Below are 14,404 nucleotides of genomic sequence, written 5' to 3'. Positions count from 1 at the left end.
CAAATAATATCATTTTCCTGGTGTTTCATATTCCTGGAGGCTTATTTTAATAAATGCTGTTGATTTGGCTTTTCTCTTTTAGTGCAATCATTTATTTCTTATGGATAGCAGTTTTTAATGACATCTTTTTCCTAGAAATTCTTTTAAAATTCTTAAATTGTTTCATGAATAAAACTGACTTGATGTAGTGTGGCTATTTCATTTTTTTATACTTCCTGGGTTTTTTTTTTCACCTAAGGAAAAAGAAATTTAATTTGACATCATATTCATTTTACATTAGTTGAACAAATTTCAGCTCTCGGGGCCCCAACATCCTCTTCTATTGGATAGCGATAACACTGGTGCCCACTTACTAACTGTGGCCCAGTTCTTCTATACCGACTGCTTAGAAGGTATAGGAAACACAATGAATGCTAAACAAACACTCTGGGAAAAGCCAGTTGATGCTGAAATGCTATCAGGCCCTATTGCTAAACACAATAGCAAAATCCAGGAGTGTTTGAGGCCAGAGAAATGAACCAAATTATATACTGCAGTTGTTATATAGGCTTCTATCGCTTTACATAAAGAACATTTTTTTCCACAAAACAAGGTTTTGTGCACTGGGGCAGCTTCCTTGACTTAGGTAAATGCGCTTGTAGTGTTAGCTCCTCCCCTTTCTCTTCAGATACACGGAAATGTGTGGTGGGTACTGATAAGAGGGAGATAAACAAAATCCTAGAATGAGGGAAAAGTATAGAACTAAGGTGAATGGTAACTAATACAAGCAAACAGAAGAGTAAGTAAGAGTAAGAGGAGGAAGTGGTCAAGAGTCTTAGGGCAGCAGGAGCTTGTTTGGGGAAGATGATGGCGGAGCAACTTTGAAATGAAAGCTCTTTACAGGCAGGAAACAGTGGTAGGAAGATGGGGCTTCAGGCAAGGAGACTTACTTATAGAAAACATAGAGGCACATGTAGATAAGTTTGGCCTCTTTAAGGTTTGAATTAGAAATGGCTTATACTGTTTTTATTGTAAATATGCTTATATCACAAGCTCATTATGCGAAAACTACCCAAGATTTAAGACCACTTTAAAAAAATACAAGAGTGGAATAGCTAACATTCTGCATATTCCAGTCCTCCACCTTGCTATTGTACCAGAAAGACGCCCCAGAGACAGCCTTATTCTGTTAGCCTGAGGGCAAAGCATGGGGTCATACTTTCAGGCCAGGAAAATTACCCATTTTGTAGAGTGAGCATATACTTTAATTAGTTTTCATATTATATGAGGTATATAAACATAAAAATATTTTAAAGAGGTGTTTATGAGATTAAATGATTATAAATTCCTTCATTATTAATGATTTTGTAGCCTATAAATATTCCTTTTACACATGTATATTGATTCAAAGGAAAGACTTGTCATTTATAGATCCAGTTATTTAGCACAGTGCTTTGCCTAGAGCTGATTGAAAACCTGGCAGATCAAAGTATGTACATTTCCAAAGAAAAGTACTCCATGCCAGTGTTAGAAGCAACAAATTATTTCCCTTTTCCATTCATAATTAAATCTTTCCAAATACTAGAAAGTAGCTGGACCACTAACAATATCTGTATGATGTTTTGAGCCTAAGATTGGTTCAACTGGACTTGAAATAAAGACCATTTGTTCTAAATTGATTTCAATGCCAAGCCAATAGGTCAGACCTTAATGATGAAGATACCATTCCAGCCCAGCCTCTGGGTGGATAAGCCAAAATTAATTAACTCAAGTCATATAGTATAGAAAACAGATGCTTCTCTCATGTTACACAAATAAATTCTTTGTGTGTAAAAGGGTTCTGCTTTATTCAAAAAATTAACAAGCTGGAAGTTAAAATGGTCAGTTTTCCACAATGGAGCCAGTCCTTAGCCATGATGACACAAGAGGAATTTACACAGCAAATCCAGCAAGTGCATGGAAGACTGACTTATCTTTATATCTGTGATTTGGGCTCCTGGCCAGTCCTTGGGGATTGAGTTTTGAATCTGAGCTGATCCAATCCAGAGCTGGCCCAGCAGTGCCAGAACATCAAGGTTATTCTAATCTATAGGCTCCCTGGAGACTCCTCCCAAAGGCTTACATCTGCATCATCTGTTAGGACTCAGACCTCTGGCCCACTTACAAATGGCTTAAGATTAGACTGTTCTCCAGAGGTATGCTGTGAGGTACACTGTTTATTTGGTTATTCCTCTCAACATTCATTCAGAATCAGGATACTTGTTTTTCCTCGAACATGACAAGCTAAAAGTTGAATAACTGTAGGGTTCTGTTTTTTGTTTTTTTTTAGAATTGATGGGTGATAAGATAAAGATGTTACTGTATACTAAATTCTACCTATGCTAAGTGGAAGTCAATCATTTGATGATTGATATTTTTTTATTCCGAGAGAATACGAGGTAATCCATGTTTTGTTTCCTTTCTGTTAGAATGAAAATGATGAGAATGGCCAAGCAGAAAACTTTTCCATGGACCCACAATTGGAAAGACAAGTGGAAACCATCCGCAACCTCGTAGACTCCTACATGTCAATTATCAACAAATGTATTCGAGATCTAATTCCGAAAACGATAATGCATCTTATGATCAATAATGTAAGTGATTATAAACTATCTCCTTTTAACCCTTAACTCATTCTAGTTTGGAAATTGAGTACCTTTGCTTGAGTGTCTCTGTGGTCTATCTCTGTGGAAAACTGAAATACTTATTACCCAGATTTGTGATTTTACCTTTACATGTGGGTGATTGAGCAATGAAAGAGAACACAGAAGAAATTTCCAACTACAGCACTGAGATGATCCTCATTGGCCCTCTTCTAGAAGGGAGCAAATGTGCCCATGAGAGAGTGCCAAAATACAATATTCATGGAACTGCAAAGCCAGCAATGAAATAAGATGCCCTGGATCCAGAACCTTGAGAGTAAAGGCAAAGGATAATACTTTTTTCCTACACACACACACACACACAGAGAGAGAGAGAGAGAGAGAGAGAGAGAGAGAGAGAGAGAGAGAAATATGTCAATATGATTATTTTCATCATCTATAAACTGTGGAATGACTTTTTTCACCAGAGAAAGGACTTATTAAACTTACCCCCTTGAATATGAAGTCAGTCAACTTGTTTTTGTTTTGTTTTCTGGCTTTCTGTGACAAGGTTTCACTCTGTAGCTCAGGCTGGCCTAGAACTCACAGTGCTCTTCCTAACTTAGCCTGCCAAGATCTGGGATTATAGGCATGAGTCACTGCACCCAGGTCAGCTGGTTTTTCTAAGGTAAGGATGGGTGCTATAACCACAGATCGCTCAGTCTCTTGCTATAGTAGCCATCAGTGGATTTACATTGTCCAGAATGCTCCCTCTATGGTAGCAGTCTGGATGTGATACTTAACTTGTGTGACCCAGTTTGGTTCTTTTTGTAGTTAACTTTTTAAAGGACAAATGAAGTGACAGTTATTAGAGAAATTATCTTTTTAGATAAAGGGCTGATGAAGTATTTTTAAAGTGGGCTTTTCTGAATCTTGAAAGATAACACAACAAGCGTTTTATTCCCACTACTATCTTAGGACATCTTTTGGTTTATAAGGAATCAAAATCAGATGGTAAAATTGTGAAAAGGGCCCTAAACTAGAATTCAGGAGAAACCTGGTTCTAAGCCTGGTTCTGCTAAAGGATTTTGACCTAATGTGAGTCAATTAGCTGCTATGGACCTGTCTCTTCCTTATGTAGACTACTGACCATTGTAAGTGCATCTGACTTAGGGATTTCTTCCAGAATAACAGGATATGTCAGGGTACTGTGAAAACTGTGAGTGTAAGGAATGAATAGGGTACCTATTTAAGAACTATTAGTCCTTATCCATACTTCAAGATTTATTTCTAAAGTTCTGAGGATGACCATCGGCTCCACCATGACCTCTGCAGTTGTGTATTCCTTTATTTAAGAAGTCCTAAGTGCTTGTATGAGCTGTTGTATATTTAACTATTTTCATGAACATTTTGTGTATTCAAGTAAGGTTAGCAGGATGCTTCGAAGTCTAAGCAGCAGGTAAGCAATTAACTGGAAAAGTAGAAACTATGAATTGTGTAATTGTGGTTGGCCAGTAATCCTGAAGCAGATCTTTTTGTCCCTCTGAGCTGAAGTCAGTCCCTCCTACAACTTTAGCGGGAATGTGAAGGGACCTCACAGTACTGTCAGGGAATATGATAGATGTGGCTGCAAGCCATTTAGAAAAATCTGAAGTACTAAACAAAAAGTCTGTGTATCTTTAAAATTACCCTCTTAACTTTGCTTAAATGAACTCAGGTTGTTTTGCTGTGGTATATCCAGGCACTTGCTTATTTAAACATTTTCTTGATTAGGGATCATTTATCTTTCCACTGTTTTACCGGGAGTCATTAGTCCTGCCTTCGGTTCAAGCTCTGCTTTGCTTTGCACTATATTAAATCATCAGCACAGGAAATCATACTTCCTGTCTATGGCTCTGAGAAGCAGCTTGACACAAATTAGTTAAAACGGAGGGAAAAAAATCCTACTGCAAATCTATCCTACTTTCACCTTCTTAAAAAAAACAAGAACCAAATACCCAACCTACCCCCACACCAACTCGCAGGACAGAGTAGTGAAACCCCCACTTATAGAATAGTGCCTGTGGAGAAAAAGCTCTGCCAGTTGTTTTGAGAGGGGCTTCACTTACGAGTCACAGGGAAGAAAACTTCTATTAAGACCTGATCTGCAAGGTCAGACCTTGAAGCAGCGACTAATAGGAACATGGAGAAAGCAAAAGCATCAGTCACGATGAATTCTCATGAAGCAAAGGCAGCCTCAGTTGGAAATGTAACTTTCTATATCTACCAGAAACAAGTTTCACCGCTCTAGCATGCTTGCCTTTCTTGAATATTATCTTTTCTGTGTTTTATTTCTTTTATTAAAAGATCTTGTATCTATAACATGCATTATTGATTTTTAACTTATATGACTTTTTCAAATAGAAATTTCATATCTTCTGAAAACAGTGTACTCACATTCTCACAGCATCTCAATGCCCGAGCCTTTTGTTCATTCCAGATGTAACCTGTTAAGTACAAAGAAATAAACCTAGCAAATACACAGCTCTATGTCATGCAGGGAGGCTGGGGTTTTAAATTTGATTTGAAGTGATAAAATGAGAGAATTAGTAATAGAATCACAACTAGAAAACAAAGCCCAACTCCTAATTCTGAACCCCACCCTTTCTGTAAACAGCTAGTCTCAGATGGAATAAATGCCAAAGAGGGGTCCTCTATGTCTTCCTGATCTATGGCCTTTCCCCTTTGAAAGGGGGATGGCAGCCTGGCCTCCTGAAAAAAGACTATGTTTCAGCTAGCTTCCATAAGGTTCAGGGTTCGGTGGGCAGTTTCCTTTGAAAGTTTACATTAAGCATTCTGCCACTCAGGTCTCCATATGGAATTGTTTAAGAAGTTTAAAGCCAGGCAATAAATGCCTGGCTTCAGACATACTGTAAGCCTTTGTCTATTGAAACACAGCAGCTGTTTCATTACTTAAACATACCAGGTAACAGCAGCACAAAGAAACACAAGTTTATGACAGGCTACAGTTAGAGCAGCAAAGCTCTGTTTGGGTCTTAGAACTAACACACATCACGCCCCACGGCCAGCCCATGCTGATGGCCTCTCCTCAGTAGTTTGCCCCTCTAGAAGTTCCTCAGCAGAATGAAGGAATCCAGCTTTATTCTAAACCATGTGTGGCAAAGTGGTACATAGTTTCCTGTTTGAATCCCTTAGATAATCACCCCTGGGATACTTGTTATAAGACTTGAAGCCTAGAGAGGTTAAAGTGACTTGTCCAGGATTACACAGCTGTGGGCTGTCAGAGTCAAGGTTGCAATGCACTTCGGGTCTTCTCATTCACAGTCTGATGCTATCTCTCGTTCAACAGCAAATAATGCACATGGGAGTTGGGGCTGGGCTCTAAGTCAGCCCTTGTAACCCAGAGGGCTCCTTGCCCACAGAGTGTATCTTCCCAGAGGGCTCATATTACTCAAAGATTTAATTAAGGTTTGCTTGCATATGAGAAACAGTGTCTTAAATCTTAAAGCATTGTTCTTCACACTCAAATTCACAGAACACAAACTAAAATGTAAAAGCTTTCATGAATTCTTTAAAAAAAAAATTATTGGAAGACATGAAGTCCAGGGGCATTTCCCACTTGGAATGGGTGCTGCTGCCAGGCCCTGCAAGTCCACACTGACCCTCTGGGCCATGACCCTCTGCAAGTCCACACTGACCCTCTAGGCCATGACCCCCTACAAGTCCACACTAACCACTTGGGCCGTCGGCACTTTGGAGGAAAATTAATGCCATGTGCCCTAGTTTCAAAACTTCCTTAAGGTGTATGAAGTAAAGTGCTATTTTCAATGTTCACTATTTGTGTGGAAAATACATCTTTAATGCCAGAGCATTATTCTGGCATTTAGACCATGAATCTATTTGCACAGGCCAAGAATACAGCATGATATTCAAGAAAAAACTCACAAGCTCACAACCCACTCAGCTGCCCCCAACACCCCACTCATTCTCCCTACTTTCCTACCCTCACTGTGACCAGGGGAAGACTCCCCCATTTCATAGATGGTAGACTAGTTTTGCCTGTCTCTGAACTTGCGAGTCCTGCAGTGTGTGTATTTTTCTCTCTTCTTTTGTCCAGCATTTTGAGTCCATGGAGTTACTTTTTGAAGGAAAGCCTCCTTGGTCATTGACAGGACTAAATCCCCAGGGAAAGGGAAGGCAATCTGAGCACATATGTGAGATCTGAGTGTTAAAATTCTAACCAACTGCAGCCCCCAGACTAAACAAAATGAAACTTCTCAGTGAGATCTTTACATATATGAATGAGCCATACTGATATTCCACACCGAAACCCTCCCCTCCAGAGAACTTGATTTCAGGGACACCTTATCCCAGGAAACTGCACTGTCTCCTGGTGAAGGCATTAAAATGCCTCAGTCATAACAAAGACAGTTTAAGATTCAAACCTCTTGCAGGGCACTAGAGAAGGGTTAAAAGTTAGGAGCAAGAAAACATGTGGAACGGTTTTTAATGACCTCACATTCCTTTACACTGAGCAGTGGGACGTGGTGTGGTAATGCCTGTTTATTTAGCCTGCAGAGTTTGAGCCCGAATGAGATTTTGTGTGTGAGAGTTTTTGTGAGCCACACAAAGATGTATAGATTATAAGGTGTTATAACTAAAAGCACAAATATTGTTTCAAATCTCCCATCCAAGCATAATTGGTTTGTTGTGTTTTGTGAGGTATTATTAAATGCTATCACCTAAAAGAGCTCAGTAATTGTGTTGCAGAAGCCATTACTTAAATATTTGTGCTGCTGACACCTAAAAGGCTCCAAAAGTCCCTAAAGTTTCTGGAAACTACCCCATCTTTGTTCCAAATCCCAGTTTAGTATAGCAAAGCTAGGCTGGGCTAGACAGAAGTCAGCCTAAACTCTTCCTAACATACAAAATAAAATGCTAACCCATACTTGATATTTAAGTATATAGTGTGATAGCTGCACTATTGCAATAACTCTGTTGTTCCCCTGCCTCTGCCTAACTAATGCCAAGGTAGCCTACATACAGAAAAGAACAATAGCAATGTGTTTTCTCTCCTACTAATAATACAAATTCTATCGGAGCATTGCCAAATGAAGGCATAATGAACAAGAGTTCAGCTTTATAGTGTGTAACATCAGGGTCTCTTATTTTATTTCAATTTAACAGTTGATTCATAATCTGCTTTAGATCTATTCTTAAAAAGGTCTTCTTCTAAATTGTGTTTGATAGATCCTAAGTGACACTCTGGCAAAACGTAAAGCTTCAAAAGCACTTAACCCTACTGATGCTGTATGCCAGGAAAACCGTCTGGTTTTGAGTTTTAAGTTGTGCTTTGTATCCAAGTACACGCACACATACACCCAACAATGGAAGGTCTGTGCACATATCTACGCCTCTGTGGGTACCTGAAAGTGTGTTTCAAAGTGGATAAATCTTCAAAGGGAATAAAAATATTCCCAAAGCCAAATTTACAGCCTTTCCTGGAAATCTGACTTTCCCTTTTGCCTGTTGGTTTCCTATTCGCCTGCCTACCCAAATAGCAATACCAGACACCTCTGGTTGTTCTTTTCTTTCATGCCTCTCTCAAACAGACAACACCAAGAACAAGGCAATTCTTCCTTTATAATGGTGTTTACCTGTACCCATCTTTTTTATTCCTTTGCAGCATTGATAAACTCTATCACCCCATGAACAATCAATGACAGCCTTTTACTGGATTTATCTCCACTGCCACTCTTTGCAAATTCTTTTCCAGTCACAGCCACATTAATTTGCATAATGACTTGTTATTTCATTTGCTTGCTTAAGAGCCTTCCATTGCCAAGTGGCTAAAGTTCAAACACTTTTCCTTAGCATTCCAAGCATCATATTCTTTCCCAGATTTTCTAGCCAAATCGACCTTCTACAAGTATTGTAACCTCCCCCCCACCAGAGAGCCAGCCCCCTGAATACATAGTGTGCATTTCATCACCTCTATATTTGAATCAATCTTGGTTTACAGAATGTGTGCAGGGAACTCTGTTATTTCACTAGAGTGAGACTGATTTAACTGATTTTCTTACTAATGGAATTATTTGCATATTTGAAATCTTTTTTAAAAACTTCAACTGGGTGTTAGATCTTTGTCATCACTAAGTTATATTTTAACCATAATCTAGGTATCCTGAGCATCTCCCAGGTGTCAGAATTTAAACAAATTCGCTTAAAGACTAGATAAGATGTAGCTTTCTCACTTAACAGAGAAACTGAAAAACTCAAATTGGTTTATTTTTCTAGGTTTAAGCTGATTAACATATTTGCTGCACTGCTCTAAAAGAAGGATGCTTAGGCTGAGGTGGAGCTTAGTGATAGAGTGCATACTTATGCACAAGGCCCTGGATCCTATCCCAGCCAGATGATGATGATGATGATGATGATGATGATGATGACGACTCTGATAAAGTTTGGGAGTTGGTCCTCTCTCACTCAGTATTGTGTGATATAGAGACCCTCTTTATTTCCATCCTGTTATAAAATGTCCTCCCTTTAAAGCTCTATTATCTATCTATCATCTATCTATCTATCAATCATCTATCTATCTAGAGTCTTGTGTGTATATATATATATATATTTCACAATTTAGTTTTTTAAATGTATCTGTTATAACTATGAAGCCTCATGTCAATATTTATCACTCTTGTAAACTTCTAGAAAACACAATGTATCTCTTTTACTTTGCTTGAAAATCAACTTGCATAGTTTTATACATGTGTGTAGTTATAATCTATATTTCGTATCTATTTATAGGTACTAATTTCTACTTCGGGGATAACTTTAAATTTTTGAATGGATAATTTTCTGATAATTATCTTAGTAAACATCTAGCTACAGGTTTGGGATTGCCAAGAAATAGAAAACTTGTTGAATTATAAATGTTTCTTTACTTCACTGTTTTTGGTTGAAAATACTGCTGCTTCCCTCTTGGTACCTTCCTTGCTGCATAAGCCAAGTAGTCATCAACATTGTGGGACATTCCCAGAGCTGAGGAGCTCTACTCTGGTGGTGCCAAGGTTTGACCTTTCTTCAATAATCTGTTGAAAGCCAGAAGACAAAGGGAGAACTTGCACCATTACAGTGACAAAAATAAGAGTAACTGTTTTGTGTTTTTTTTTCTCTTTTCTCAGGGACAACATTTGTGGGCTATGTCCACGAATTCTGCATTTGTGCCCTCTCATTTTCATTTTTCTGTGGTGATCTTACAGGTTAAAGACTTCATCAACTCCGAGCTCCTAGCACAGTTATATTCTTCTGAGGACCAAAACACTCTGATGGAAGAGTCAGCTGAGCAGGCTCAGCGTAGAGATGAGATGCTCCGCATGTACCAAGCTCTGAAAGAAGCCCTTGTGATCATTGGTGACATCAATACAGCCACTGTGTCTACCCCAGCTCCACCTCCGGTAGACGACTCCTGGCTCCAGCATTCCCGCAGGTAGAGAGGAGGCTCCATAGTACCTGAGCTCTTTCCTGCTTGTCCACTGTCCGTTTCTAAGGATGCTTTCCAAAACCAATATGAACCCAAGCTAAAAGAGGGAAAAGTTCAGGTGTGAGGGGGTCAGATGACACCAACATGCTTCAGAAACAAGTGTAGTATATCCTTACAATAGAACTCAATAGTCAGTAAAAAGAGTTAAAAAGTGCTATATATCACCAAATGAAAAGAAAATCAAGTTAATGTTGAAGCTTTAAAAAAGGAGATTGTAGTCTATGACATTAATATATATATATATACCCTGTATAGAGATAGTTTAGAAAGAAACATCTGCAACTGCTACTGGTTGTCTTCCCAGAGTGAAGGACGGGGAGGGGAACTGATCCCTTATTTTATAGCTTTGGACTTTTTTTTAACTTTTACAAAAACTTTATTGAGAATTTCATACATGTATATAAGGTGTTTTGATCAAATCCATGCCCACTCCCTCCCCTCCAACATTCCCCCTCCTGAAAAGGTAACCCTAAAATCTTTTAAGGATTAGATACAAACTCCCAAATACTTTTGACATTTTTTGGCCTTTGGAACAAAGTAAGTTGCTAACAGGTCCAAGGACATTTTGACTTTTAGTCAAGAAACTGGCTACATTCCTTTGGGGTGTTTTTATCCTAACTTCCTAGCCAGTTCCTACCTCCTATTCTTATCACGCCATCCTCTGAAGGGGTTACCCAAATGGCCAATAGGGAATAGGGACATAGATCGCTCTGGCTTCTTCAATGCTGAACAGGGACTCAGGGTGAGGCAATTGGAGTATCCCTTCAGTGGGTCTATCTAAAAGACTCCCAAATTGCATAACTCTTGTCTCTATGGGGAAAAGAAAGTCCTTGAATAATGAATAGGAGACGTGAAGGAGAAGTAAAGGCAAGAGTAATTAGCGTTACAAGTTCTAGACAGGGAACTAGAAAAAAGTCAGAACAGGGCACATTTCAAATGTTCATATGAGAGTCCATTGGAGTTTCTTGACAAGGGCTTCCAAAAGCATCCCTCTATTGGGTTCTTCCTCATTTTTCTTTTGTCTTCCAAGGCTGGACTAGTTGGCTGGGAAGAGTGGCTGGATACTCAGGTGAGGGTCCAGTGCCTAGAACCAAAGCCTTTTAAATTCCAGGTCCTTTTAATAAGATGATATTATACAGCAGTCCCTTCTACATGAAATAACTACCGCCATCACGACTTCGGCTGAGCCTGATCACTAAACATAGTCACAACTGGGCTTGTTGATGGTTGTGCTCATTCATTAAAGGAGTGCCAAGCAGGATCACCTTTGGACTTTTTATAACATGGAGTTATACAGTCGAGAATAAAGTGTAAAAATCAGCCAGGAAATTACACAACTTTTTAAAAGATTAGTTCAGACACAAAGGAAAAGTGAATAAATTACAATTTGTCTTTTGTCTCAGGTCACCTCCTCCGAGCCCTACCACCCAAAGGAGGCCGACTCTAAATGCTCCCCTGACAAGGCCCACATCTGGCCGAGGACCAGCTCCTGCTATCCCCTCTCCGGGCCCCCACTCAGGGGCTCCCCCAGTCCCATTCCGCCCAGGCCCATTGCCTCCTTTTCCCAACAGCAATGATTCCTTTGGAACCCCTCCACAAGTTCCATCCAGGCCCACTAGGGCCCCACCCAGTGTTCCAAGGTAAGGTCTGCAGCTAAGGTTGGTAGAGGTGCTCCTTGGTTCTCTCCTCAGAGTGCAACAGACAACATTTATTTGAAGGCAAAGCAAAAAATCATTGCCAACATCTTACCATACATGTTTGCAATTTTCACACTGGCAGTGGAGACAGAAGATGTGGGAAATCTGTGGTGCCTGAGCCACTTATACCATTAAGACACCTTTGTACCAACTGGCACAAAGTAAATGACACCAAAGAAAATGGGTCCCAGTGAATCCCATCTGAGCAGCTGTGATAGAGTCCAACCCAGGGCTTTGAAAACAAAGTTGTGGCTGGATTGTGGCAAATTGTGTGCTCCACAAGTCATGAGAGGTGCATGAGTTAAGACACTGCCTTCTCTGTTACCAAAAGAATTCTAGAAAACCACTGACTCAAGGACTTTTATTCACTCACCCCATGTACTATGACCCCAGTATCATTAGCTTTAATGTAAAATAAGTAAAATTGAGCTAATCAATCTGCAATTTTAAAATCTATACAGAGATTTTAATGTAGACATGATGATTACATATTAGGCTGTTGACAACTGAATAATTTAGGCAATTATAAGCAGATTTGGGGGATTGCCAAGCAATATGTGCTAACCAATAATAGAACTCAAAACATGTGGTCTTGAAGTTATATTCTCACTTTCATCCATGTTTAATCAAAGTAGACATAATTGTATTATTGAGTTTTCCCCCTCAAAATAAGAAATTTTAAAAAGAAAGAAAATTAGCCCATATGCAAAGCTAATTTTTAATGCAGAATATTAGATTATTCTTATGCCCCACAAAGGAAAACCTGACCACATCTACTACCCACTGGCCACCCATGGTGCACCTTCAGGACTGTGGTTGCTTACATTTTATTTTGCTATTCAGAGGAAGGGGGAACCTAAACTAGGGGGACTCAAACAGAGGGTGAGCAGGAGTCACAGGGTTTTGCAGTCACAATACCAGGATCACACATTTACCTTGGAGATAGAAGTTTATCATCTATGAAACAACAAAAACAAAAAACTAATGGCACTATTGTCACCCAGCTCCTGACAGATGAGACATCAAGGGTGGGGGTATGAAGAAGATCAAGAGTGATTGAGATGTTCTGTATGAAATATACAAAAATTTAATTTTAAAAAGGGGGTAATAAATTCCCCTGGATCTGTAAGCTCAAATAAACTTTTCTTCTATTAAAAAAATGTGGGGGGGATAAACTGTAAAGGTCAAAGTTGTTAATACTATTATCATTATATTAGTTCTAATCAAAGAACATGTAAATATTCAATAGACTTGGCTTCTAAATTATTTGAAGCTGAGTTAAATGTCTAGTAATAGTACGATAGCTAAGATTCCTTTTGATTTCAAGATGAGTTAGGCATTATCCTAATAGCTTCACATATACATTTTTGTTCATGAATCCAATTTCACATTTTACAATATTCACATTTTACAGATAGTCAAGTTAAGCAACTTGTCCAGTGCCACTCCTCCAGGAGCCAGGCTTTAGGCCCTAGTAGCCCAGTCTCAGTCACCACAGCAGGACCTCTCTTAGTCTCCTTACTTCTTACGTTTCTGGCTATGCCCATGAATTGCCAGATGTTTCGCAGTATCCCTGACCTCACTAGATGTCAGTTGTATCCCCGATTTGTGACCACTGAAAATATCTTTGGACATGGCTGCTGTCCCTTAGGGGAACAAAAGCCTACTCTACTTGACAACCACTGCACTGTAGTGTTCAAAAGAATTTCCTTTCCACATCAAAAACACAAATTTCAACATCGAACATTGCTACAAGCAAGATCAAGTTTATTGTTTTAGAAAACCTCAAATTGACTGAGGAAGTGTCTACCATTGTGCCAGGATGGTATGGAGGCGTGAGGAGAAGGGGGAAGGCAGGAATCCCATAGGGAGCTTTGAGCTCTGTTTTTCTTGTCTGTTCTGCTATGAGAAAGAACCAGAGCATCGTGGTGGTACCGTGTTCAGGAATGGGTGTGCAAGTATTGCCTGCTTGCTTGACTGCTTTACTCCTTGGTTTTCAATAAGCTAGCCTGCCAAAATCCTTCAGAAAAATCAACTTTCCAATGCTAAACTGATTTGTTAAGCAGGGTGGAGCTGACTTTGGTATTTTTGAGCTTGCATGCAGGCAGGAGGGTGGGGATGGCAGCCTGTGCTGAATGGTCAGGGCAAGGACCACAGGGCAGAAAGGGGACCCACCAGATTAAAGGAGGATGCACTGTAGAATTTATAGGGCAACAGTTAAGGTATTCAGAATTTCTAGAATGCTCTCAAGTTAACTTGATCTGGTCTTGCATAGAGTCCCAAATTTAAAACAGAAATGGGAGTCTGAAGCGAAAGAGGAAAGCTGTTTGTATTGTGCTGAGCCCTCAAGATTCAGGGCCAGCAGAGTCGGCTGGGAGGGAATCCCTGTGGCGGGAGTCACCTGAGCAGAGCTGGAGAGCCTGTCAGGGCCCCGACGCCTATTAAAGCTTTGCTTTAGATGGAGGATTCTGACCACACAGCATCTGTTTTCAATAAAAGCCAGAGCAGGAATCCTACCAAATGCAAGCCAGAAATGGGGTTTAAGATTTCAAAAAAAGAAAGAA

General features: G+C 39.6%; 1 protein-coding gene across 9 annotated transcripts in view; it reads left to right on the top strand.

Moving 5' to 3' along the window:
• The window catches only part of Dnm3 (dynamin 3), a 605,597-nt gene that overhangs the window by 565,792 nt on the left and 25,401 nt on the right, over positions 1-14,404 (top strand). For all 9 annotated transcript variants that reach the window (XM_029553749.1, XM_008848499.3, XM_008848501.2 and 6 more), the window contains 3 exons: positions 2,448-2,612; positions 9,863-10,089; positions 11,547-11,783. In XM_029553749.1, coding sequence (XP_029409609.1) covers positions 2,448-2,612; positions 9,863-10,089; positions 11,547-11,783 — 629 coding nt within the window. The remainder of the gene's footprint in view (positions 1-2,447; positions 2,613-9,862; positions 10,090-11,546; positions 11,784-14,404) is intronic.

Source organism: Nannospalax galili, unplaced genomic scaffold (genome assembly GCF_000622305.1).
Source record: "Nannospalax galili isolate Female #2095 unplaced genomic scaffold, S.galili_v1.0 scaffold624, whole genome shotgun sequence".
NCBI classification, from domain to species: domain Eukaryota; kingdom Metazoa; phylum Chordata; class Mammalia; order Rodentia; family Spalacidae; genus Nannospalax; species Nannospalax galili.
This window is presented reverse-complemented; position numbering and strand designations above follow the sequence as displayed.